General features: G+C 34.2%; 3 protein-coding genes across 8 annotated transcripts in view; 1 reads left to right on the top strand and 2 right to left on the bottom strand.

Moving 5' to 3' along the window:
• Positions 1–660: 660 nt before the first annotated feature.
• rlbp1b (retinaldehyde binding protein 1b) lies at positions 661–23,506 on the bottom strand. 3 transcript variants are annotated; one of them, XM_087310603.1, is made up of 10 exons: positions 23,439–23,506; positions 22,003–22,062; positions 12,818–12,887; positions 11,476–11,512; positions 10,991–11,119; positions 9,521–9,725; positions 7,123–7,301; positions 6,888–7,046; positions 5,891–6,001; positions 661–1,193 (listed from the first exon to the last, which is right to left on the bottom strand). In XM_087310603.1, the coding sequence occupies exons 4-10, from the start codon at positions 11,485–11,487 to the stop codon at positions 1,065–1,067; spliced, it is 924 nt and encodes a 307-aa protein (XP_087166729.1). In that variant the 5' UTR covers positions 11,488–11,512; positions 12,818–12,887; positions 22,003–22,062; positions 23,439–23,506; the 3' UTR covers positions 661–1,064. The 3 variants fall into 3 exon arrangements, 2 of the variants coding, with proteins under 2 accessions (XP_087166729.1, NP_991253.1); XR_015525606.1 differs by lacking the exons at positions 22,003–22,062; positions 23,439–23,506 and having other exon boundaries at positions 661–2,502; positions 3,681–6,001; positions 12,818–12,847; NM_205690.2 differs by lacking the exons at positions 12,818–12,887; positions 22,003–22,062; positions 23,439–23,506 and having other exon boundaries at positions 663–1,193; positions 11,476–11,517.
• Positions 18,320–23,506, bottom strand: isg20 (interferon stimulated exonuclease gene). Of its 2 annotated transcripts, none has more exons than XM_087312108.1 (4): positions 23,212–23,506; positions 21,425–22,062; positions 20,337–20,537; positions 18,320–18,874 (listed from the first exon to the last, which is right to left on the bottom strand). In XM_087312108.1, exons 2-4 carry the CDS (start codon positions 22,037–22,039, stop codon positions 18,674–18,676), a joined length of 1,017 nt encoding a protein of 338 aa, XP_087168234.1. In that variant the 5' UTR covers positions 22,040–22,062; positions 23,212–23,506; the 3' UTR covers positions 18,320–18,673. The 2 variants fall into 2 exon arrangements, with proteins under 2 accessions (XP_087168234.1, XP_087168233.1); XM_087312107.1 differs by having other exon boundaries at positions 23,439–23,506.
• Positions 23,507–23,896: 390 nt separating this feature from the next.
• cacna2d4b (calcium voltage-gated channel auxiliary subunit alpha2delta 4b) overlaps positions 23,897–27,355 on the top strand; it is a 72,293-nt gene continuing 68,834 nt past the window's right edge. Inside the window, exons 1-2 of one of the 3 annotated variants that reach the window (XM_087312099.1) lie at positions 23,897–24,108; positions 27,165–27,233. In XM_087312099.1, the coding sequence (XP_087168225.1) occupies positions 24,079–24,108; positions 27,165–27,233 (99 nt within the window). In that variant the 5' untranslated portion in view covers positions 23,897–24,078. Of the gene's footprint in view, positions 24,192–27,164; positions 27,234–27,355 lie in introns of all 3 variants that reach the window. The other 2 variants (XM_087312103.1, XM_087312105.1) reach the window with 2 other exon arrangements.

Genomic DNA, 27,355 nt, shown 5'->3' with positions numbered 1-27,355 from the left:
ACTGTGAAAGTAGGAGTACACTATTCAGTTTTGAGGAAATCCACGAAGAGTTGCTAAGCAGTTTGAAATTGTAGATGAGATTTGGGCTCCACAGACAAGCAATCGACTGACCTTTTTGGCTTTAAAAGGCACCAGTGTTTCTGTATTTGTGCATTCAGTGAAGAGCGGTGAGCTGATGACCTTCGCGGCCAATCACAGTCATTTCTGCTGAGCACTGGTGAATACTATGGCAAATCAACGCTGTTTAAGAGTGCACTAAACGCCACTTAAATGTTAGTGGGAAATGGACGTGTTTAATATTTCAGTACAGAGAAAACACTATTACAGACAACACAAGAGTGTGCTACAGATGACTACATTGTTTTAGCACTTACCAGTTGAAGCAGGAAAGCGTACCCATGGAGTTTACCTGATACCATGAACTGAAGCCTTGGAGGACACTTAAGCGTATTACTAAGAGATTGTGATTTTGTTTAATGCCTAGTAGGCTATTTAATTGTTTAAATTAAACTTAACTGAATGATTCTTTCGTTTATGTAAAATGGCGGCCGCGTGAAATAAGCGTATTGTGGAAAATTCATTAAAAGATTTTTTACAAATCACTCCAGCACAATATTTGACATTTCAAAATTATTTTAATACACAGGAAATACACAGTAATGTCATTTGAAATGTGCACTTTATTTAGAGAAACAGAAACATTCTACACATTCTGAACATCATATATAGTTTGCTTGTAACACTTAGACCAGGCTGAGTGCTTTTCCGTTCTCAGTTAAAAAGACAAAGAACAGGAATGCCTGGACTTTGTCATCTGCCATCTGTTGCTGAAGAATATCTATATTTCAGGGAAAATCTAAATACACGGCCCTCATAGAGAACTAACTGATCGTATCTGTTTTCATCCCTCTTTGATGGCGTCTGGAGACTTATCCAGTTTCGCTTGGGAAAATCTCTATACTTCTGGGTTCACCCTCAGGAAAATAAACACATTGGAATGCCATGTGATACAATGCAACTAAAACGACAGTCGTGTTCTTGTACAGTGACAGGCTGAAAATGGCCTAGTCAAACAGATGTGCTGCTGTGATCTTGCCGTCATATTTGGAGCCTTTACCATCAAAGTCTGATGGCAGGATTTCAGCATCAAACTCCTTGAAGTAGTTTTCCAGGTCATCACCGTGGACAAACACCTTTAAAGACACAGAAAGTCTAAATCACTTTCTCTTCAAACATATTTTAATGATCTTGATTTGGATAAAATTGTTTTCACCATTGAACTGTAGATTAAAATTTATTCTCCTATTGAGACTAAAATGTTTGACTATTGTTAAAACCATCTTTAAATTCTGCTCAGAAATTCTGGTATGACTTGTTTCCGCTTTATCTTTTATAACTTGGAAACTTTGTTGTTTTGGTAAAAACTACAACCAAATTTCGAAAGATTTTCATAGAATTACGTTGGTTTAATGTACAAATGAGTGAATTGTAATTTTACTAGTCACATGTAAAAAAATGTAGGCTACTGCATGTTAGCCATATGCTAAAATGCTAGCAATGTGTTATAAAAGACTTGCTATTTTATAAACCCACTAGCAATGAGCCAAAACATTTACCTTATGCTAGTGTTCATCAGCCAAACGTTCAGACTCAATTACCAATTGGGACAAAAAACAAGAACAGAAAATGCAAGCTTTCACAATGAAAAGGGCTGAGGAGTAAAACAGGGTCATTATAACCCAGCAGACACGCAACATCATAAGACCTTAATATTAGGTTAGATTTAGGTTGTGATGTCAGGTGACCAAAATTCAATGTCTAGCCAGCATCTAAGGACAATATTATTTTGACATCTAATACTGACGTCAAACGACTTTGATATTTGGTTGATTTTAGGTTGTGTTGACCAAAATCTAACGTTGAGCCACAACATCTTAAAACAACATCATATTGGGGTCAAATACTGACATTTATTCGTCAGGTATGGCAACCAAAATCCATTGTCTGCTAGACGTCATAATAGTAACGTCTACACTAGGTCAAGCCTCTACATCATTAGACGTTGATATTTCAGACTGAGACTATAAAAAACATTGTGACAACATGCTAAATATGCTAACACAACAACCAAGCAACACCTCAACAACTACCCAGAATACAACAGCCACAAAGAATATTTCAGCAATTACAAAGGCAGTCAAATGTTGTCTTGTCAAGCTATATTTTTAAAAGTTCTGTCAAGTGAAATGCACATTTTTATTTTATGTATGTATTTTGAACTAAATCATGAAGACATGATGGAAATACAGTAGAGTAGCTACTCTCTATTTTTTAAAAACAGCCAGTTGCATTTTGTATTTTTTTATCACCGTCCTGTCAGTAATGGTGTTTTCCAAACAGAGTTCATCGCCATCTGAATGACACTTCAGAGAAGAAATCATGGTTGCCATATTAAGGTGTCGTTCCAAACCAAAGTGTTCAAAACTGGCCACTTCAAAAGGCCTTTGGAGTGAAGGATTTAAAGGGTCACGAAACACCAAAACACATTTTTTGAGCTGTTGACAGTGGTATATGTGTCCCACACTGCTAAAAACACTATTAGGACACCTATATTTCACTAAAAAGTGTAAATTGGTTGTTTTTGCGTTATTTCAAGCAAATTCGTACTTCTGGTTTGAAACGAATTTTTGAAGCTGCGTCACGGTCATGACATAATAGCGTGTATTCCAGCGTGCAGACTGGGCGTCTGTGCCAGAGTGAGTCTTATTACGTCTTACAGTGTGTTGCATTAATGCATGAGTAAGGCTTGGTTCAAACCAATCAGCGCGCTCTATTGTGCAACTTCATTAATATTCATTAGTGTCACCGTGTTTACACCACAGAGACGCCACGTTGTGTTGGCAAAACAAGCGTGAAGTGTTGCTTTTACAGTTTGCTGCCATAAGTTTCGTTTTCATTTTCTCTCTGTGAGAGCTCATCTGGATCACGTGTGGATTAACAGTGTACGCGACGCTCGACAACAATAACTTACGTGTCTAAGGAGGACCATTGTTTACCTGAGAGCTGTTTGGCTCATCTGCAAAAGCTGAAATCCGGATTCGCTTGTAGTATTCTCTTCATAAAGACGCGGCTCTAGTTGCTGGTGATTGTCCTGTCTCTACAGATTTGGTATCGAATTAAGTTAACTATTGGACTGAGTGCAAACATGTTAGCACCGCATTTAGTAACCGGAATAACACACGCGGCTTTCTGACGCTACCTGCCGTGTGCATCTAAGTTTCCGGGAAATGCGGAGGTTTTTTCTTCTCTCATTCGCCGTGCGGTATCAAACATTGCATGAAAAATACACGCTTAGAGCAGATCCTCGAATCAAATAACTCGTTTGTCGCGAGGGGCATGAATGAATCCCTGAATGAAAGAGCCGAACTGCAGTTAAAGTCTAACATTTAATATTTTGGCAAAAAATTTGACTACAGATGTCCATGTAGGTTAAACACCATCAGTTTCTCCTGTGTGTATTTTGACTGAAACTCGCGCGTGCCCAAATAGACACTCCCACACCCTCCCACTTTAGTTCCTCCGACACTCCCCCCTAAACAGAGCTGGACACGCCCACTTTTCTGACTTTTTCCAAAGTAGAGGTGTGAAAACACCCTGCTGAAACGAGGGGGTTTCATGGCCCTTTAATACAACTGATTGACACTTTAGGCCACCATGCTTTAAACAGGGAAGTTGTTTTGTGTCACACACTACACTCAGTTTGAAAGGGCTCATTCTTATGCTCTGATCCCTTCAGAGGGACTCTAAGAGGCCATAGGGATGAGCCCTTCCTAATGGAACCCAATGTGAGAGTGATTGAGCTGAAGCACATATAGCCAGTGGTCGAATTGTAGATAAATTTCAAGGGGAAAGGTACAGGGGGGGCTAGGGGAATAGGGGTTGGGTGAAGTTCTGTAGCCACACACACAATGACAACAAAATATGTCTAAATACATTTTTAATTTGAGAAAATGCTCTTTTTTAAATAACCACCAAGCATTAACAATCTTAAGAACGTCATTTTAAAAAAAATCATGAAATTAAAAGGTATAATTAATAAATTAACAATGTAAATCTTTGACTACCAGCATCTGTTTGATTGACTAAATATAAATTTACCTTTTTATTTACAACCCTTTGTTTACCTAATGTGGCCCAACTACATGAGCTTTTTGATATAAACTGAAATAATAATAGGAAGAATATCTTACAATCAGATTAAATCAACAATATTCCTCTTGATACAACAATGTTAAAGAAAAAAACAAAGTTAGCATTAGATAAATTTAGTGTTTATTTATGAATTGACGGTTAAACAGGGCGTAGGAGGAATAAATGCAATGAAATTAATAATATGTCATGAGATTTGAAACTTAAACCACCAGTAGGTGAAATCAAGTCTTTGTCACTGAATGATTCATTTAACTGAATTGTTCGAACAGCTGATTCATTCATAAATGTCTTTCTGAATGGACGACAAATCATTGTCTTACATCAAAGCTCAAGATTCATTCATAAACAAACATGGTACGGAGATGTACAGCAGCTGAGATGTTTGGAAGCATTTTTCGAGAAAAAAAGGGCAACATTTGGACAACAGTGATTCTAAAAATGCATCATATCAGTTGCGTTCTGATTTTAGGGATAATAATAATGGTTCATTTTAGAAACTGGGATTCTACAATCTGCTGTAACTTAGATATTAACAGCAAAACTTGGGTCGCTGAAGTTAATTTTAAGCAAGCCCTGTTAACTGTGTTTTACAGTGAATATAGAACAGCTTAAGTTACACTCGCGCCAATCCACCTAAACTGTTCTGAAATGCTGTTATTCAAGGCAGGTACAGCATAAATAATATTAAACAATTAAATATCAAACCTTCTGTTCTGTTCTTTTTAAAGAATGCAAAAAGTTTCATCTGAACTGCTCTCTTAGACATTTTGAAAATCTCGCCAAATGGCGCAATGAACTGTTTTGCGCTTGGTGCCTTATTACAATACTCATTTCTGATTGGTCAATCTTCATTTTTCATGTGATAAATTATCAAAAATAGAGCATTTTAATATTCAATTTGCATGATTAGTTTTACATTACACACACCGTTGTTAATCTAAAGGTGATGGTAAGGGGGATGGGGGTTTTACAAAGGGGATTATTGTCATTTTTGTCATCCCCCTGTCTCCCCCCTTTCGAGAACTGCATAACCATCTTGAAGGGGGTGGGGACAAGTCAGATACTACCGAGCATTTGATTGGTCAGTAAGAAACTGAAATATGAGGTGATATAAAAAAATCCTTGCTCCATTTAGGCAGAAGAGACAAACTGCGAGCTTTGTATGTTTATATATAAAGTTTATATGTACTTTAAAATCGACATGTTTTGACACTAGTGAGGCAGACCAGACTAAATTGAATCCTTTGAATGGGGTAACCTATAGTTGCTTCTCTTTTTTTCCATTATATGTATTTATCTGAATTAAACACAATTTGGTTTCTCAGTGGTTAGCACTGTCACCTTACAGCAAGAAGGTTGCTGGTTCGAGTCCCGGCTGGGTCAGTTGGCATTTTTGTGTGGAGTTTGCATGTTCTGCCTGTGTTTGCTTGGGTTTCCTCCGGTTTCCCCCACAAGTCCAAAGACATGCGGAATTGAATAAACTAAATTGGCCATAGTGTATGAGTGTCTGAATGAGTGTGAATGGATGTTTCCCAGTACTGGGTTGCAGTTGGAAGGGTATCCGCTGTGTAAAACATATGCTGGATCAGATGGTGGTTCATTTCGCTGCGGCGACCCCAAATGAATAAAGAGACTGAACCTAAGGAAAATGAATGAATGAATGATAAACACAACTCACCCTTTCCAGCAGTTTGCTCTTCATCAGGGGTTTGACCACATTGTATGTGGTGGTGAAGTACCAGGGCTGGTGGATAAAGTGCACTGCTTTGAAACGGGCAGGGAAAGAGTCCTGCCATTAAGAAAAAGAAATTCACATTAATGAATGATCATGTGGAAAGAATGGCATAAATATATCTGTAGACTTTTTGGAATGCTTTACCAGCAAACCAATGTTTGGGCACTCATGATTAGAACGTGCACTTGTCATCTTGGACTTATACTGGCACCTAGTGGTGTGGTTATAGCATGCTGAATATTATTTAGTTAATTTTATTAGTATTTTTTAGAAATTTCTTTTATATGGTTAAATGTCTTTGCAAAACAAACATTTACAATTTTTCGTCAGCTTTTTGTGAATTTTTGTATATAATTTCCTTGAGTTTAACTTATGTTACAATCTGTTTTAAAACTATAAAAAAGTTTTAGTTTAGTTTATTTTTTTGATTATGCAAAACTAAGTGCTTGAATAGTTTTATTATAAGTTATATTAACAGAAATGTTAATTTGTTAAAGCTGCTCTAAGCTTTGTAAAATATAAAAAATTATGTGAAAGTATTGTCACAGCACGGCCTGGTTCTCCCTATATGCAGTATGCCTTATACCAAAGATGTCTCACAGCAATTCGTAATCTAGTGGCTACTTCGTATGAAATCGTACAATGTCATACAAACAATTTAGTCTGATTTGCTCATCCCCCTAAATTGGGTTTAGGGGCATATTGGGTGCCAGTCCTCATTTTAAAAATCATCCATTTTCGTATTACTGAACTTGTACGAATTCGTACAAATCAGTCACTAAACTGACAAAACGTAAAATAGTTACGTTTCTTTGTGAGATCAGGCTGGTTATACTATGCTTTCAATAATTTACAGACTTCCATGATATTTTTCGTGTTGTACAACTTTCTTGAGGTAAAAATAAAAACAACACAGAGATCCATTTAGCTAAACCATCACCTGCAACATGTCCACCATTTTCTTTAGCTCTGTGGGCTTGATGCCGGAGGCTTGCTGCATTGTGAAACCCTTAAAGTTCTCGATGATGCAAAAGCCGTTGATCTGAGTCTCCTCATTTTCCAGAAGCTTCTCCAGGATCACACAGTAAGCTCTAAGGATCTAGAGCAAACACAACATCAGTACAGTTTATAAACCAAGTACTTGTTCAGTCTGTGATTACTTTAAAAAAATATACCTCATCAAAAGTGATCTCCTCATAGTCCCAGTTCTCGATGTTAAAGAGTAGCACCACGCGGCCATATTTGTCTCTGCTGGATAGGATTCCTGGGTATCCGGCCTCAATGGTGCTGCGCACAGCCTCCGGAGTCAAGTTTTCAAAAAGTTCAGGATAATCCCGTCTGAAGCGCACATAACCTTCGGGAAAATATAACCAATCTGCATGTTAAATACAACATCACAGTTTATGGGCCCAAAAGCTCTATCAGATGCCAAAAGCAAACAACAAATGATACTAGTATAGTGTAAGCTGACAGTGTGCAGTAATGGTATTAGTATTGAAAATCATGATCATAATGTTTTTGATTAGCCCATGTCTAATCACAGATGGTCCACAGTCATTGGGCCCTATCATACATCCGGCTCAAAAAGGCTGAAGAAGTGTTTGCCCCAATGTGTTGCTATTTTTTTTAGACCTATGCAACCTTAATTTTCCTGTTTTCCGCCACGCTGTTTAAATAACAAATCCATTTACATCACTTTGTGGACTCATGGGTGTTTCAGTCTAGAAAAGAGATGTGTTCAGGCGCGTTGCTGGCTCGTTGCTATTTTGAGGAACTAAAATAGACTGTTCAATAGACCAGCTGAAAGCCGGTCTAAAGTCCAGCACAGAGTGTGTTAGTTGTGTGCCTCTCTTACACATTGCTATTTTAAGTTTATACATGACAATTTGCTTTTGTATAATCTTAATATGATTAGCAGTATTATTTATCATATGCATATTTATATCTGTTTAATTAAAAAGAAGCTTCGATTTGTCCACCTGTTTTGGTTTTACACCATATGGGGCAAGTGTTTTTGGATATAACTCAATTTTTTGACTACACTTCGTTATTATTGTTCATTTATTTGTTTCCTTAAAATTAGAACAAAATTTATAAATAGTTTTAAAACAAATTTTTGCACTTAACAAACAAAATTAATTATGTAGGCTAATGGATGTCTGTGCTTAGCCTGCAACACCGTTTCCTTATCCACGATAGAGAGAAAGCAAATGCGCCATTGTGCGGCACAACTGACTCTTAAAGGCAATGGGAGATAAAACAATGAGATGAGGCTTATTTTTTTAAGTACACTGTAAAAAAAATCCATTATTTTACAGTTTTTCCGCGGCAGCTAGGGTGCCATAAAAAAACTGTAAAATAGCAGCCGTTAAATTTCAGACACTTGTCGTAAAATAATAGACGGTTAATTACAGAAATTTACTGGAAATGTAAATTTACCAGAAATTTCTGTAGTTTAACGTCCATTATTTTTTTACAGTGTACTTTAGAGTTGAACTGTTTTCAAATCTATTCATATGATCTCCGGGTAACATTTTACTTCAGCTTAGCATATATAATGGAATTGCATTAGACCATAAGCATCTCGTACAAACGTTTTTAAAGCATTTTGATAATTTTCCTATTTAATGCTACCATGGCTGCAGCAGACTCAATTATAATACACAGTGCTGTTAATTAGTTTGGCACTATTTACAGGTGCTGTGTAATATCATTGTACCTGCTGAAGCCATGGTTCGGCAACAAAATCCCTTGAGCATTGTGCCAGAATGAGAGTATAGATCCCAGCCATATTAGTCTAGAAAATAACAACTGTTTAGTTTTCCATCCGTCTTAAAACCTAATGTAACTACAAAGTAGTCAAATTCTAAGTAAATAAATAATTGAACTCAGGTGTCATAAACAAGAGTTATGTTAAAAAACCGCCTGATGTGTTTACTAGTTATCTTTGACTAATATTTAAATTAGTTTGAGGATTTGCAAAATTAAAGATGGAAAAAATAATACATCAGGAAAGACTTTTTCACAGCCCTGTATTTATCTATATTTAATAGCCTGTCTCTTTATTAAAATACTTACAGAAATTACTAGAAATATATACATAATATCTGAAAAAAGGACAATCTTTAAACAAAAACAAGCAAAAGTTGGTTTTAATGTGATCTTCCTTGGCACCATACAGACCTTCAACTGTTTTAAAGAGACTGTCCCTTAAATAACTGTTTCAGCAGTTTAGTTATTCTTTATATTTAAGCTGACAATTTGTTTTATTTCAGCCTATGTGACACCATGCTGCCCCTATAATATTCAGCTCTGGACTCTGTGGAGGCCATTTCATGACTGCCAGTGTTTTCATCAACTGTGTTTTCCTCCAAATATGATTTCACTGCATAAGCAACATGTTTGGGATCATAACCATGCTGAAAAATATAACCACTACCAATGAGTACTTTGCAGAAGAAATGACATCATGGATTAAAACCTGTCTGTACCTTTCAGCATTCACAATCCTATCAATTCAGACAATATTGCAACAACCCAGACACAAATACAGCATTTGGCCAATCCACTCACCCTTCATGAGTTCATAGGCCCGGTTTACATCATATTTCCTGGCACGGATGAACCTCACAAGCACGCCATCGGGTTTTTCCCCAAAAGTATCCTGAACACCTTTAGCAAGCTCATCTCCAGTCTCTGCCTTCTCCTTGATTATTCCTCTGAGCTCCTTCACAGCTGACGTTCGCTTCTCATCCGTCTCATTCAGCTCATCTTTAGCCTAAAAATGAAAACACAAGAACAACATTTGTTTTTAAAGAAACATGTTTAGAAAGCTTTATCAGCCTCAATGAAGCATGCTAACTCAATCGCAGATGTTAGTTTTTGTAGTGATAATAGGCTTACATGATTCTGAATGGTTGCTGGGCTGTTACTGTTTTGGGCAATAGTGTTGCATCATCAATAGTTTCACAAACACCATTAATGGTCTGATAGTAGATGCTAGTTTCTGAAGTTCCAATTTGAATCTTAACATTTTTCAAACAAACTGATGCTGGATGAATGCTAGATTGTTACTATGGTGATTTGGATCTTTACTTTATATGAGAATTACCATAGTTTTATTGAAGTAAACCTTTGACTTTGGTTTACTAATTACCTAGTTGTATATTGTAGTACAACTATACGGTTTATTAGTGTTTTGTTTTTTTATAACCAAGACTAATTTTTGTTTGCTAAGATGTTGCGGTGATGCTTTGGCTCACCATTGTACCTGAAATTAGATTGTTACATTTTTACATCCAACAAATATTTTACCAGATCTTTCAACGTAATGTTGTACAGTTGCTAGGTTGTTACTAGGTTGATTTGGATTAATACTATTTGGCACTATTAATAATAGTGTCACTAGCTTTAGCAAATGTTGCTACTGTAAGTTAGCTCATATTATAATCACATATTTGTAGTACATTGTTTAGTACTACATTTTTACATTTTCTTAAAAATCTTATAGCCTATCTCCTTTTACTTAGCAAACACAGCTAAGATGCTAGTTTACTTGGTTTTCACATTTTCTCAAAAGATCTTGAGCTAAACCTGACACCATGATGCTGGATGTTCACCAGGTTGTCACTTGGGTGTTTTCATGCAGTTTAAATTTACCATTAGCATTGGTAACACTTGATTTTGATGGTCCATTTGAGTGTTAGTAGCTAGACTGTCTGCTTAATTAATGAAGAAGCAGTATCAACAGATATTTAACTGACTATAAGAAACTTTGGAAGTACATGTCAACTTAGACTAACCCTAATCCCGGCCTAAGAGTCTACTTATAATCTAATGAGAATGAATTGGCATGTAGATGCAATGTAACTTAAATTCAACAAACGGACCATCAAAATGGAGTGTGACCTCAGCATCACTGTAGCAATGGCAGCTAATAGTGAATTAGCAAGTAAACTTATATTTTGACACCTAAAATGTGCAGTGTTCTGTCTAATTGTGTTTATTTTTTTACACTCAGACATCTGAAAAATCTCCTCACACCTTCTGCATGGTGTGGTCTGGTACTTTTGTAGAGGCTTCAAACACGGGCCCATGGTCTTTGACCGTGAGGTGCTCCAGCTTCGCCCGAAGGGCCTGCTCCTCCTCGGACACCATTCGAAATGTTCCACTCTGTGGAAACAGAAGGAGAAAGATGCATGAAAACACCCTAATCCACATGCTTGAATTCAGTAGCGCTAATCAATGGAAGCTAGTGTGGGCCAATGCTAAGCTGACTCACATGAATTGCATAAAGCCGGTCTGAGATTGAGGATTAGCAGCTAATGTTCGTAGCTCTATTCCTAAATACTAAGAAATTCCTTGTTCCTAGAACATTTGTTAGCAAAATGAGCAACATTTTGGATGAACCAGCATGAAATCACATGTTGTGTGACGTAACAGAGTCTTAAGACTTCACTTAAAGCTAAGTTTTGATAATGTAAACAGTTCTGTTTTATTCTTATAAAGACAAAAACGTGTGTACTTACAACAACCGCCATTGCTTCAAATACTCAATGCAACGTTCTGTGGGGAAAAAAAGATTGTTATCACAAGGAAAATGCTGCAGTCACATGCCTTTTTTTTATTACAAGGGAATTACAGTTTATCTAAATAATGAAAAAATAAACAAGTTAAAGGCTTGGGAAATGATATAGCTTCAAATCATATGTTCATTATCCTAAACTTAGCATTTTAAATTAGTTAAAGCTGATTAAGATTCAGTTAAATATAAATTTAATTCAAAATAATCACAAATAACAAATAATTTGATGCTCAGAATCCTTACACATTTTACACACACTATAAACAGTAATTTCAGCTGTCTGAGAAACAAAAGAAGAATTATTATGATAATGTTTGCAAATTTAAATTTCCTGAAGACAAATCATTATTGTAAATAATCTGAAAAATATAGAAGTATTTTTGTCCACTAATAGACTAATAAAATACCAAAACAAGAATTTAATATAATACAATAATATCACTAATAAATATTAAATATAAAAAAATACTAATTTTGGATTGCTAAAAAAGGCTGTGAGTATTGTTTTAGTAATGTTTAATTCTGATTTCTGACTTTATAAAGCACAATGAAAGTATAATAATGTACACTTTTGTTTAAGTTTATAAAATGCTCAATAATATCAACAATTAAACAAATGCTACGAATAAAATGTTTTACTTAGAATATATGATTCGTATTATAATTTCTGACAAGTGATTATCAGAAAGCTATATGAAATAATAATAATACTAACACATTATTTTTTACCTCCTTTCCCCATTATTAGAGTTACAAAAAAAAACTAATATTAAAAGCAATACAAAAAAACTGATAAAAAGTTTATAATTTTACTACTAAGCTTACTACTTTATAAAACCAATTAAAAATTAATAGAAAACATTTGTTTTGCAAATAAAATAACACCATTAAAGATGATTCTGTCAGTAGAATTAAACAAGATTTAGAACGATCTATCTATGTATCTATCCATCTATCCATCCATCCATCAATCCATCCATCTATCCATCCATCTATCAAAAAAGCAGGCTCAGAAGTCCAGCGTAAAAAATAAATAATTAAACAATAAATTGAATTAATAAAAAAGTTTGTGACAAATAATTATTTTCAATTGCAAAAATTAAAAGCTAAAAAGTCCCCTAATTCACTTTACCTTATTACCAACATCAAATCTAAAAGTAATAGACAAGTATCCATCATCAAAACAATAAGGAAATAATATTAATATTAAATACTATAATATAACAATATAAATGTAAATCAGAAAATAATAAACAATAGACAAAGATAAATAAAAGGAGCCATACCTGTGAGAGATTGCAGCTCTGCTGAAGTGAGGTGAGGAACAGCAGACGCCACTCATTTGTACTGCGACCTCTGATGGATTAACAGCGTCATATGAGATTATGGAGAGCAGATTTGATGGTAATCAGCGAAAAACATTGAGAGAAAAAAAAGAGCAAAGTGAATATTGATCAATGGCATTACTGCTCTCATATTTAATCAGAGGTAACCTTCCCTCACCCCGAGGAAAAAAAAAAAGAAAAAGATAATCAAATATGGAAAGAGTGGGCCAAACGTAATAATATTATGGGTTAAATGTGAGGGAGGGTTTGTCAATTCATTGACCAATAGGATTTGACTGAATTTTAGCTGCAGTGAAAACAATGAGCTGAAAATAGACCTGAAACACAAAGCCAAGAGGGAGAGGAAAGCATTTACACTCCAAAGCAGATTATTAAACAATTATATGACATAACACTCATTCAGCTACATTTTTCCAGATGATATTTTACTCAATTCATACGGGTTCAGAGAACTGACAAGTCTTTAAAAAAAAAAACTTTTAAAGGTGAATTTATATTTTTGCTGCTTTTTTCTTAAGATTTTCTATGTAGTGAAACTAGATCAAAACTTATTATTCAAAGGTTATTCAAATTTTCAAATACATTTTTTAAAATTACCTTTTAAATTTTCCAATTAGATTAAAAGAAAAAAATTCAAACATAACTAGCCGCAGCCATTTATCACCCTGCAGCCCAAAACCGGTTACTCAATCAAGCTAAGCAAGACTAAGCCTGGTCAGTACCTGGATGGGAGACCTCATGTGAAAACTAGGTTGCTGTTGGAAGTGGTGTTAGTGAGGCCAACAGTAGCCTGTGTGAGTCCTACTGCCTTAGTATATTGAAGGGGACATTATACTGTTAATGAGCACGATCTTTCGACATTAAACCAAGGTCCTGACACTCTGTGGTCATTAAAATCTCATGGCACTTCTCGTAAAGAGTAGGGGTGTCCTGTCCAAATTCCCTCCATCGGCCCATCATGGTCTCCCAAACATCCCCATCCACTGAACTGGCTCTATCACTGTCTCCCCACTACCCCTATAGCTGGTGTGTGTTGAGCGCACTGGCCTCATTGTCCTGTGGCTGCTGTTGCATCATCCAAGTGGATGCTGCCAACTGGTGATGGTATGGAGCGACCCACTGTTTTGTGGTTGCTAGTGTGTTGAAAGGTGCTAGGATACTAAATAAACATAAATTAAGTTTAATTTAGTTTTCATAACTTGTTTTTTTTAATTGAAAATAACATTTATTCTTCTCCAAGATTTAAAAATTACTTGTTTTATGGACAATTTTCAGAAATGTAGTTATGTGTACTCAAAAACAATAAGTTGACATAACTAAATCGCTAAAAGGGTTGTTTTGCATCTTATTCTGGGCTCTGTTGTGTGGGATGAATGTAAAATTAGTTTGGAGCAACCCCATATGTCAACTTAAATATTGGGCCAGACCGCACACCACACAAACCAGCTGATTGGTGGAGATGAGAGAGTGATGAAGTCTATAAATGGTTAGGATTCCATGATGGACAGAGGCCGGTGGGCAAATGTGGCCAGGATGCCGGGGTTAAACCCCTACTTTTTTTTCGAAGGACATGCTGGGATTTTTAATGACCACAGAGAGTCAGGACCTCGGTTTAACGTCTCATCTGAAAGACTGTGCTCACTGAGCAGTCCAGAGTTCCCATCAATATACTGGGGCATTACGACCCACACAGACCGCAGACTGAGCGCTCCCCTGCTGGCCTCACTAACACCACTTCTGGAAGCAACCTAGCTTTCCCATGTGGTCTCCCATCCAGTTACTAACCGGGCGCAACCCTGCTTAGCTTCGGTGGGCCACCATGTGAGAATTGCAGATGGTCTTGTATTTGAAACAATTTGATTTGATTTACCAAAGTCACACAAGTGCCGATTTCACATTGGTCACATTCATAGCAAAGTTTTTTTTTTTTTTTTGCTCACATCCACAATATAATACATTATATTATCCTATTTTAAAATATAAAAAACTTGTACAGATTGATAGGTTTTTCCCACTCCTATTTCCCACTCATACATGGATGGATGGGGCGCTGTAATCCTGTAAAGCAGGATTTAGCCTTTGAATGTGAGGGTCTGTGTTACTAAAGCAGTGGGATTGCAGCACAATGGCTGTCTCTGTTTTCTTGAGCAAAGACACAATTCACTACAAACACAGAAATGATCCATCTGATGATTTCGAATTATAGTATTTTAACCAAAAGGGAATTTCTAGACCAAAAAAAACTTTTGGAGACCATTACATCAGTTTTTAATCCAGCCTCGGTCATGTGCCGCTAGTTCAAATTGACGTCACACTATAGACTTTACACACCTATTAATACCAAAATACTAGATTCACTGTTTTGAAATGCAAATCTTTTCAAATCTTTTCAATAATCTTTTGCAATTGTTAGAGCAAAGAAAGGAGTGAAAGGAGATTCATGGGTCATCAGGTCAGGACAGTACGGTCACATTGGGGGAAAATGTAGTGTCTGAGGTGAAAATTACAGTACAATTTCCAACATTTTGATGTTACTGATTAGTCCTATTTGATGCTGAAGGGATAGCTCAACCAAAAACTTTTGCCTGTGAAACTTTTACTTGTTTCAAACCTTTATGAGTTTCCTTCTTCTGTAGAAAACAAAAGATACATTGAAAAATGCTGAAAACCTGTAAATTTTGAGTTACATAGTAGGAAAAACAAACATAGTCAATGGTTACACCATGACCTAACAACATGCAACGCAACAAGATTCCAGCGACAACAATTTGGTTTCCACATGTGTGAAGACAAACATTTAAATACCAGCAATTCAGAAGGGTAGATAAGAGCACTGCACTCCAAACAATATGGTTTATAATCTAATTAATATACTGAGCCTCTTTAACATTATAAAAAGTATTTGCTGAGTTACATGTTGGTTTGTATTGAGTATGATTCTAACTTTCATTTTCAATTTATGTTTGCCATGTTATTTTTTTATATGAAAGATCTGAGGTAAACTATCTGCTGCCACTTTCACTTTGGCTATAAATATCACATAAAATAGTATTAAAACTAATATAGTGGCATTTACCACTGTATCAAGCATATAATCAGCAGCTGAGGTGATCATTGTTATAGTTTATGCTGTTGTTCAGCCAATTTTTGCGTGTCAAGGATGGTAAGAACAACAAAAATACTTTTAACGTGGAACATTATATTGTGTCACAGCATAGTGTCACATGTAGTTAGGACATGGTTTTACTTGTTTTAATCATTTTCTTAATATTTTTGTGTTTTACAACAAAGCAAAAAGATTTGAAATAACGTATGTGTTAAAAACTAGATGACAGAATTTTCACTTTTGTGTAAACTATCACTTTAAAGTGGCTCTATTAGGTGGTTATTTAGAACCTTATTTAGTAGTAATTCTTTAAAATGTATTTTTCAACGATCATTTTTTCTTTCTTTGTTTTTAGTTTACTATGTGACCAGACCAGCTCTGTTCAGTTGAGGACATCTAAATAATAGAGATGTTTTTTTGTGTCCAACAGAAGAAATTCAAAGTTCTGAAATCACTTGAGGGAGAGTAAATAGTGAGTTATTTTTTATTTTTGTTTTGGGTGAACTTTCCCTTTAACAAACTCATTCCATGGGTTGCATATATTTTAAAAGATTTAAAATCTTTAACAAGATATTTGAAAACAAACACAGCAAAGTTAGAGATCACTCTTAAATAATTTCTAGAGTTAATCTGGAGACTATATCTTGAATGATATGTTCCAACTTGTGCCTGAAATATTCAGACAGCGGGTTAGCTAGATGAAGAGCAAAAAGTTGAGGCTTTCAGCAACAGCAAGAGAAGCTGATTGTTCCAAATCTGTGATTTCTGCATTACTCGTTAAAGTCCCCCAAGATCATCCACAAAAGGCATGATAATGAATCTTGTCTCTTATATCTTAATTTGTACATAATGCTTGACATCATCCTGTTTTTATTAAAGTATTAGTTCATCCAAATATGATTTTACGTGGATTTACTCTCACTTAAATGGTTCTAAACTGTTATGAGTTTCTTTATTTTGTTCGGCACCAAGACATTTTTTTGAAGAATGTTGGAAACCGAGGTAACCACTGACTTCCATTGGAAAAACAACCTCTATGAAATTAAATCAAACCCGGTTTAAAACATTTATTCAAAACGTGTTTTTCTTTTAACAGAAAACTTAAACACGTTTATACCAACTAAAAGGTGAATAAATTATGACAAAATTAAAAATTTGGGTGTGAACTATTCCTTTAACTTGTAACTTCCAATCAACTTCCTGAAGACCAATATGAACAACAGCTTCTGAACACAGCTGATTAAATAATAATCCTACTGAAGCTGACATCACGAGCCAGCGATATTATAGATTTACAGTTCAACTTTGAGCTGGAATGTTTATGCTGTTTATGTTAAATGTTTAAGTCATAAAGATCTCAAAAACAATGCTCACCAACAAACCTGCTGCTCTGGTCGAAGAAAAAAAGTTTTTCAAGCAGAATAATAAAAGACAGCTTTAATATTTGTTCATTAGAATGTTTCCCTCTGAGCAAAGGATAAATGACTTTATATACCCAATGATATTGTTAGGCATCTTTAGCACAAGAATGTTTTTAACAAAGTCAAAATACATATTGGCGTTTTTAATTTCTGGATTAGACCACAATCATTAAAAGGGATAGTTTACCCAAAAATGAAAATATCCTACCCACATGCAGGTGGTTCTAAACTTCTATAAATGTCTTCTAGACAAACAAGAGACTTGTTTGTCCAAGATACTAAACAAGAATATTGGAGAAGAGCACCCATTGACATTTCTTCCAACAATATATATTAGAACTTCCTTTAAGTTCAACAAAAGAAACTAAAAATGATTTGGTGCGCAAATCAAAAGTGCATTTAGAAAGCCTCATTTTTTTATTATTATTATTATGCTTCCTTATTAATAACAAATGTAATGAAATTAACAAAATTACTTAAATTAGGATTTACAATAAAACTAAGGGCACTAAAAACTTTTGTTTAGTACAATAATCATAATTTTAATATCTAATGCAAATTCATAATAATTCAATTTAGATATGAAGTTCAATGCATTTTACATAGAAAGTCACATGCCGCCTTGCTTAGTCACCTGAACAAACACTGTAAACTCAGATGTGATAAGATTTTCTGACTTGTAAAAACAAACTAGGATGCTAAATTAAATAAATTTTGCCAATCATTACCAAGTTATCAAATTTAGTACCGACTGGCAAAAAGCTGCTAGTCAAGTGCCTTATAAGAGATAAATGAATGTCACATAGTCTAAACATTAAGTTATAAATGCCTATATAAAATTGCCTGAACTTTTTTTGGCAACACTTTTCCCACATCGAGAAAACAATTCTCAATTGATCACAAGTTGAAGAGTAATTCTGTATTAATAACCTTTATTTAAATAGCTTTGTATTTAAACATTTCAAGTGACCAGCAATATGAATGTTTAGTGGCAATCACAACTGTCAGAAAGCAGCATAACGACATATTAACATTACACCTTGACAACACTGATCTTACAAGTGAAAAAAGTTTAGCTATTCCCTAAAATACAATGTGTAAATTCATTTAAGTTAATATTAACTTTAATAATTAAAATTCCTTAACGATTATGTTAGGCTTGGGTTACTTAAGTTTTTCAAGTGCAACATTACAGTCAAGTCTGAGGTATAAATAATAAAGTTGGTTGCTGGCATTGAGGTTGGCAGTATTCTCTTTTCACTCTTGATCTTACAGGCTGCAGTCCATCATATTTTCTGGCCAGTACTGGTCCTGTAAATAGTGTTTGAGGGAGTTGTTGGAAAACTGTTGGGATAGTTCAGCGTTTGAATCCTGGCACAGGATGTTGTTCTCCCACTGGTCCTCCACCAGTTTGTACAGGTCTAGAGCAGAAAGAGCATCTTCAACAGAACAATGTCCCTGTCTGTCAACCTGAAGGAAAACACACAGTCCATATAAATTATCAAATACTGATAAGAGCTTGACTTCCGTAAGATTTTTTTTTTTAAACGATTAAAAAAAAGAGCCTATTTTGCTCACGAAGACTGTATTTACTTGATCAAAAATTAAATGTTTTAAAATTGTAAATAATTACAATTTAAAATAAGTTTTCTTATTAAATTTAGTTTAAAGTGTTATTCTTTGGATTGAAAAGTGAAATTTCAGCACCACTATTTCACTAATTTGATGATTTGCTGTTCTGCACAGTAAAAAATATCTGTTAATTATCAGTTTACGTATTTTGTGAAATACTATGTTCTGTATTTAGTGTTTCCATTTGTGAATTACATTATGTGACCATGATTTCTGCTCTATCGACTTTTGATGAGGAAAATTCATCTCTACAGTTAAAAAGTTGGAGGAAGAAAGATCAAGGTCCTAATGCAATTCAATAGCAAAAATAAAAAAAATTATCACAATTTACGGATATTATTTAAAGTGTACTATGATCTGTTATTAATGCTTATGACTTAAAACAATATTTTTTTCCAGTTTTTGTCTAATGTATGATACGTATTACTTAAATAAATAAACAACTCTTAAATGATTTTAAGGAACAAAAGTAAAATACATTTTGAATGATACCATATCAGTTTCCACACAAATTCACCTTATTCTCAGCTGTCGAGCGGGCGCTGCCATTTGAATCTTTTTGTCTCGCGACTTCCGGTCACATTTACTTCCATTCATTTTTTGACGTTAACAACTGCTCGTTACGCTGCTTGATGTTGCAATTTAATATTTACTTATTATATTATGCTACTTGGTCTGTATAGTCATGCAAACATTTGTTTGTTGAGCAAGTAGTTTGGCCATTTTCTGCCGTTTATTATTCCTAGTCATTTCTCCCATAGGCGACTGAATCGGAAGTTCTAAGACAATCGCGAAAACAGGCGCACTTCCGCATTTTAGAATAAGGTCAATATGACAGCCTGTCAATTTTCAACACTATTAATAATAATAGAAAATACATCTTATAGTAAATAAATCTTATAATAGAAAAAAAATCTTTTGAGCAGCAGATTGTCATATTAAAATAATTTTATCACACTTTGACACTGAAGACTAAAGTAACGATGCTCGATTGTTCAGCTTTTAAATCATAGGAATGAATAAAAATTTAAACTGTATCAAGAAATCAATTAATAATACAAATATAATTAATATAATAAGAACCATTCAAATAAACAAACCAGTAATTTACATTTGAACCTCTGACATTATTACATGATATAGAAATTCTAAAACTTTTTATTCTGGAAGGATTTTACTAAATAGTTATTAAATTGAGTCTAATTCAATTGTAATATTTCACAATTTTACTGTATTTGATTAAATAAATGAAGCCTTGGTCAGCAGAATGTGCTTTAGATGTTCTGCCAGACAATCATACCTGTATGGTCCTATTGAGAAGCTTCTGTGCCAGCTTCTTCAGAGAGATGTTACAATTCTGGTTAGCATCATACAGCTGTCGCAGCAGGACACAAGAGCAGGTATCTCTGATCATATGTGGCTGGACAGAGATGTAGAGAACATTTAAGTCATGATATAAGGCATGGCCAACAATAATCTTCCCTTTGAGGATCTTGAGAATCTGGGGGAAAAAGAGAGAGAGAGAGAAAAAGTGTTATTTCAGAAATGTTATATGAAATAGAGCATAATAATTAGTTAGAATAAATCTGCCTAATTCCTTAGTTTAAAAACTTTAAATGAAAACTAATTAGTGTAAGTATAGCGTATCAAAAAATTGAGGATTAAGCACTTTGGTATTAAGCAAAATTAGCAAAGAAATAAAGGTTATTCTATTTTTAAAAGCAAAATCAATCAAAAGCTTATTAAAATAAAACTAAAATTAACCAAAAGTAGGATAATTTTGTAAAAATTAAAAAACAAGATAATTACAATAATAGTTGACCATTTATTTACTACAAATATTAAGTGAACTTGTATAAATAATAATGCAGTCCAAACATTAATTAAAATTAATTACTTAAAAAAAATTATATTTATTTAAAAAAACGATATTAATTTGTTTAGTACACATTTTATTTAAAGAATTAAAAACAAATATACATTTAAATTAAAATAAATAATTACAATAATAAAAATGATTGATCATTCATTTAGCAATATAAAATGAACAATAATTATTCATTTAAAGAATGTTTTCTGATAGTTGGACCAATGAAAACATTGGCAGAGCTAGCAAATAAAATGGAACCAGTGTTATTCCATATATATTCATTTAAATATGTTCAAATCTACTGCTCAATAAACACTACACTGGTAAAAAAAACGATTGTTGAATTATTTTTCAGTTGATTGAAGTTAACTTTGAGTCATCTCAACTCATGTCAAACTGACTAAAAATATTAAGTTAAACTTTGTATATAATATTTGTTAATTTTGACTTTGTCATTAATTTTTTACAGTGTGATCATCTGAAACCAAAAATAATGTTGTATAATGAAGTGGCCTCACCTCATTCTGAGCATGCTCAAAAGGCACCGCTTGTCTTAAATGATGGCTTCTAATGCCGCTCCATCTTGTGCGATAGTCAGTGACTGGATCCTGAGGTAAAATATAACTATCATACACTACATTACCATAATAATCAACAATACTACAGCGTGCCACTTCACTACGCCGACCTCCAGGTCCAGTGCCGACCATTTCACAGTCCATTGCTACAATCCTGGAGTGATCTATTCTTAAACATGGCGAACTCCTGCCACTAGTGGGCGGACTACTTTCAGAAGAAAATCCACTATCCACTTCCCATGATTCTCCAGGCAGTGTATGATGGGTTATTCTAGGCCTTTTGAACTGCATATTATTTGACTCTTCAGATACAAAATCTGATGTACTTCCATTTTTAATACACTCCGTCTTGTTGTCCAGAAGCTTTCGTTTCTGTCCTCTATTCTGCTCAAAGGATGTATCATGGATTGCGGGATTCTTCTTTTTAATATTTTTCTTTCGTTTACATTTTTTTTTCTGATGGGAAATAGAGGATGTTTCTTTGACAGAGGCTGGCGTGTGAATATTTTGCTCCACACCATTGCTGTTGAGGTGTTTCCAGAGTAAAGTAGACATGTTGTCGGCAAGCAGGTTTACATCTGTTGAAAAAATAAATAAATAAATAAATAAACCGAATGTTGTTAATTGGCAGTTGAAGATACTGTAAAAAAAACTGTTTTGAGCAGGGGTGCCCAAATGTTTACATAAAGGAGAAAAAAGCAAACTTGATTGAGGGCTGTGGGCCGAATATATACCAAAGCATATTAAATTTGCCACCAGTAATTTCCTAATTTATTCTGTAATGTTTAACATTACAGTTTAACTAGAAAATGTTACTTTAAATCATATTAAATAATGCAGTATAATTTTTAAGAAGTTATAATGAACTTCTTACAGTAAAAATATATTTTCCATTTATAATGCAATGGAGTTCAATGCTGAATACACTAGTCAAGCTGCTCCTGCTCTCACCTACTTTTATTTACCTCTATCTGTCAAGTGATAGTATTTACATTAAAGAAGTCTAATTCATTTACAACATGTATTTGAATTATTTAATTTAAGTTTTTTTGTATCTCAGCAATAAAACAAAGAAACAAAAGGTTGAGTTAAATTTGAAATGACAAATTGACAATCTCTGTCAAAGGCATTCGACACCTCATCGATCTCCCTTTCTTCTCAGGTGAGACTTTGGACATCTCTGGTTTTGAGTCATAGAAGACAATGTTTAAAAAGTTGAAGTCATGCAATTAAACAATAAATATTTTAATTAAAGCCTGCATATGTAGTTTTAAATAAATTAAAAACTGAAAATATATTTAATTTCAACTTCATATACTGAAATATAATTAAAGGTGTATCAGTTTAGAGTCAGGAAAACACACTTCCAAACCTAAAATAAACTGTAAAGGGAAATCAAAAGTACGGTATCCCTTATTAAAAAATAATTCCAGAGTAATAGTATAGCTATTACTCCAAAGACACTTACATTTTTTTATTAGAAAATAATTAGAGGAATACATTCATAAAACATATTAAAAACGTCCAAATGTAGTTGAAAAAACCCCCAAAGAAAAAAATACATACGTGTAACGTCATTTGAAAATATTATATCATATTTTTTACTTTATGGACAATAATACAGCTGCCAGGTACTAAAATATATTAACAACATTTATATTAATAATACCTTATAAACAAACATTATTACTACATTAGACGGTGTGAAAATAAACGATAATAATTACCTAAAATATGTCGTTATGTATTTTCAACAACAATGTCGTGAACAATCATTCAGCATTAGCATTAGCTAGCTTAGCTTACCATTTAGCAAAGAAAACAACACGTTTTTACCGGATTTTACGTTTGATAAGGATACTTAACCTAATTCTGGTTACGTTATAAAACATTCCGACAGAAAAGCAGTTGTTAAGAAAGTGGTACTTTACTCATTTTATTTAATTTCACGTACCTCAATGTACACGTGGACCCGCAGAATGACAGAGCTCTGGGAACATGCCGTGGCAAGACCCAAATCTCACGATTTGATTGGACGGCTCGCTTTGTCAGCTCTGGGATATGACTGGTCAAACCAAATACCAGCGACGAGTCACTTCTTCATATCTTGAAAATGTAGAAACAATTATCGATCTATTAAATGTAGTAATTATAAAACACAACACATATGATCAAAAGATTCCGAAAAAAACAATTATTGATTAAAATAATTAAATACAAATTAGATTAAAACAAATTGATACATTTCAGATTAAAATGAATAGGCCTAACACATTTTATATAATGTACAAAAGCTATAAATATTATTTAAAATATAGCCCTATTGATTATATATCCCTAATAAATGTGTTTATTTTTTCTTTGTTTTGACATGAACAAGTTGGCTAAGTTAAAAAAAAATACCCCAGGATCAATTTCATAACCACGCTTTTTTTCCCTTTTTTTTCAATTATTTTAAAATTTTTATTCTTTCATTATTACCTTATTATTTTATTGCATCTGTGACATCCGGCGGAGGAGCAGCAGGAACAACCAGCAGGAGCCTTGTCAGCCCTGTTGTGCTGCTGAGGAGACACCGGAGAGAGAAAAAAGGGATGAAGATGATGAGTTTAGAGCGAGAGCAGGTGGAGAACTTGACTTTTAAGCCTTCAAAAGATCCTCAAACTTTTCAACTCCTCCGTGTCAAGTCCACCTCGGTCCAGTCAGTGTAGGTTCAGTTGCTGTCATAACAACCAGCGGTATAAACCGCTGTCAGTGCTTGAACATTCAGGTTAACTACAGTGTTCGTCTTTAACAGTTGTCTTTTTAATCCCTTTATTAGCTCATTGGCTGCTCAATAGGGGAATATAGCCCACGTGAAAATAAAATTTGTTAACGAATAGCCTACAGCATACTGTAGTATTTACCTTAGTTAACCGATAAATAGTAATAAACATTTTAACCTAAAAGTGCTAAACTTTATTTTTTACAGCAGTAAATTGTTTTAGTGAAATATGAGACTATAATATGTAGTTATAGTGACCTGTACTATACTATATAGTTGTACTTTATTGTACTGTATGGAGTAATTTGTTTCAATCATCATAGTTGTTGTATAACCACAGTGACTATATATTTACCACAACAGATTAATTTTTATTTACTGTAGTAGCAATGGTTGAAAAAACCTATAGTATTTTTTTTTCTTATGGCATGGTTTATGAAGGAAGACACTTGGCCCCGGTTTCACAAACAAGGTTTAAGGCTAGTCAAGATTAAATTGCATGTTTAAGCTGGATGAACTCAAAATAACTAGCGGTGAGATGTCTTAAAATATGTCAGTGTCATATTTTATCACCAGGTGCACACCAGTAGTATATTTTTCTGAGGCCATTTTTATAAATGTGGCTTAAATAGCCTAATTTAACTAAGGCCTAGTCCTGGCTTAATCTAAGCCCTGTTTGTGAAACTGGGCCTTGATGTCTTACAAGTACCAGTTTAGTAAACTGAACAACAATATGTTTATTTTTATTCTATTGCAAATAATCTGTCTGTCCTATAAAAATACTCTTAGAGTGTACTTTGTTCACAATTTAGTCCTCATGTTTAAAATGATTTTGAATTTATCATTTAAATAATATGTTTATACTAATAATACTGAAAGAGTTATACACTTGCCATGTTTGAACTGTGATAATAAATACATTTTTTTTGTTATTAATCAGACGGCAGTGAAAATTACCTGAAACTGAAGGAATTCATTTTCAGAGTGCTGTCATCAGATTCGTTCACACCTGCACCAAGACCCAAGTGGCCGAATATCACTAGACAAAACCACTTTTGAGACACTTATGAGGAAATATTCATGTTGGGTTATTTAGTTTGTGTGTTTATCTTGAAATGATGATTAACTAACTTTTTTTTAAACCATTTTAGCCACAGTAATTGTTTGGCAGCAGAGGCAGCTGCTGTTCTGAAAGAGGTGTAAATGGTAAATTAAATCGGTGGTTCCCAAAGTGGGGGTCGCACGACAATGAGAAGGGGTCGCTTGGTGATTTCCAAAAATCTAATTCATTTTATTAAACTATTAGAATTACCATTTTTTATTCATAACCTACAGAAGAAAAAATAGCTAATATTTACATTTAAAAACAACATGCAAATAAAAAGCCATTCGCCTGTAATTTTTTTCCATTTGATTTCGACCCCTGGGGTGAATATGATATATTTAAGACAGATAGATTTTCTGGCACCTGGTTAAACTTTCTGACACCTTTACGACACTCACATACATTAAAATAAAGGCCACATCTGAATATGGAGGAGAGTCTCAGAGTGACATTCTCCAAAATTAAACAAAGATTAGACTTGGGCCTATTGGTGTGTGTGCTCTGTTGCATACAAGGTTTGTGCATCTATAACCACTTCAGAGGATATTGGGGGTCGCGAATCACTTGCATTGTTATTTTGAGGATCGTGGGCTGAAAAGTTGGGGAACAGCTGAATTAAATAACCTTGTTTGATAAGAACCAATAATCATTCTTCATTAATGGCTTATGCCACAGAGTTTCAGTCTTTCTTCAGTCGAGAGAAGTGTGTGGCTATCCATCTGTGCCAGTCTCAGAATGCCCAGTCACCAGTAATGGTGGTGGCAGAAGTGTTTGTCATGGCTTCCTGCACCAGTGAATTATTTTCCAATAATTCAATGGACCAGTGTCCTCATATTTTATCCTGCCCATCAGATTATGCTACCATCAATGTAATGTTCAAATATTCAAATTGTGTTGGCTACTTTTTGAATGGTAGGTAGGAAAACCAGGGCAAGAGAAACCAACACAGCACAGGAGTTAAGTGTAGTATTGTACTACAGTTATCACACTTAAAGACACTGTTAAAATGTTGTACTTTTTGAGATTTGTCAAGGTTTTGTTCTTAAACAGCTCCTGCTTTCATAGGACTAGTTTCTTACACATCTTATCTAAAGCCTTCTGTTTTGTTTTGATTAGTTTTCTGATTGTTGTAGGCTGTGAAATAACAAATCAGTCAGCATGATCATTTATTACATGATATGTAACTGTAATGTAGTCAAGACTTGCCTGGAACTAGTTCAACTGTTTGTTAAACTAAATCAATTCACACTTTTTATTGGACAAATTGTGTTTCTGATGCCACTCTAAGGATTTTATTTCACATCAATGCACAAAAAGTCTACTGAGCAGTTACAATGCTTGTTAAGGTGTTAATGGTCATCAGCCAATCAGAATTTAGCATTCAACAGTCTCATAAATAATTTTAAGATATTTAACATATTCTTATCATTATCTGAAAACTAGCAATAGAATGTTTTGGAGAAAATTATTCTATTAAACATTTTGAACAATACCAGATTTATTTTATTTATCTGCTACAATCAATGCTGAAGGAAATCCTTATAAAAATAGAATATTGCAGTGTTTGGTATAAATAATTCACCTGTGAACAACATTATTCAGCCTTTTTTAGGTTCTTGTGACTTTATAATTACTTTCAAATATGCATCACTGATCTTTCAAGACTAAAAGGGGAAATTTTTTGTATTTTTTATGAAAAATAAATGGCATGGTTCTAATTTAAGCACCAATAAGCACTAGTATAGTAGGGGTGCTACAAATCAAATGCAATTAAAATCCATCTTACTATTTTTTTATTTATTTTCTTACAGGGGGCACCGATCGGATGGGTAGCACGATCGCCTCACAGCAAGAAGGTAGCTGGTTCGAGCACCGGCTGGGTCAGTTGGCTTTTCTGTGTGGAGTTTGCACATTCTCTCCGTGTTTGTGTCGATTTCCTGCGGGTGTTCCGGTTTCACCCACAGTCCAAAGACATGTGGTATAGGCGAGTTGAATAGGTTAA

Source organism: Danio rerio, chromosome 25, assembly GCF_052040795.2.
Source record: "Danio rerio strain M-AB ecotype USA chromosome 25, GRCz13ab, whole genome shotgun sequence".
Lineage (NCBI taxonomy): Eukaryota > Metazoa > Chordata > Actinopteri > Cypriniformes > Danionidae > Danio > Danio rerio.
The sequence above is the reverse complement of the archived record's forward strand: the minus strand, read 5'-3'. Positions and strand labels throughout refer to the sequence as shown.

Bases quoted from the DNA above. Each gene is read 5' to 3' on its own strand.
- isg20 (XM_087312108.1), bottom strand. From the start codon at position 22,039: ATGTCTACTTTACTCTGGAAACACCTCAACAGCAATGGTGTGGAGCAA. The intron at 20,538-21,424 runs GTGAGGCCACTT...TTTTTCCCCCAG, and splicing joins TTGAGCATGCTCAGAATGAG to ATTCTCAAGATCCTCAAAGG. The intron at 18,875-20,336 runs GTATGATTGTCT...GTTTTCCTTCAG, and splicing joins TTCTCAATAGGACCATACAG to GTTGACAGACAGGGACATTG.
- rlbp1b (XM_087310603.1), bottom strand. The intron at 7,302-9,520 runs GTGAGTGGATTG...ATTTTCCCGAAG, and splicing joins GGCCTATGAACTCATGAAGG to GTTATGTGCGCTTCAGACGG. The intron at 1,194-5,890 runs GTGAGTTGTGTT...GTGTCTTTAAAG, and splicing joins AGAGCAAACTGCTGGAAAGG to GTGTTTGTCCACGGTGATGA.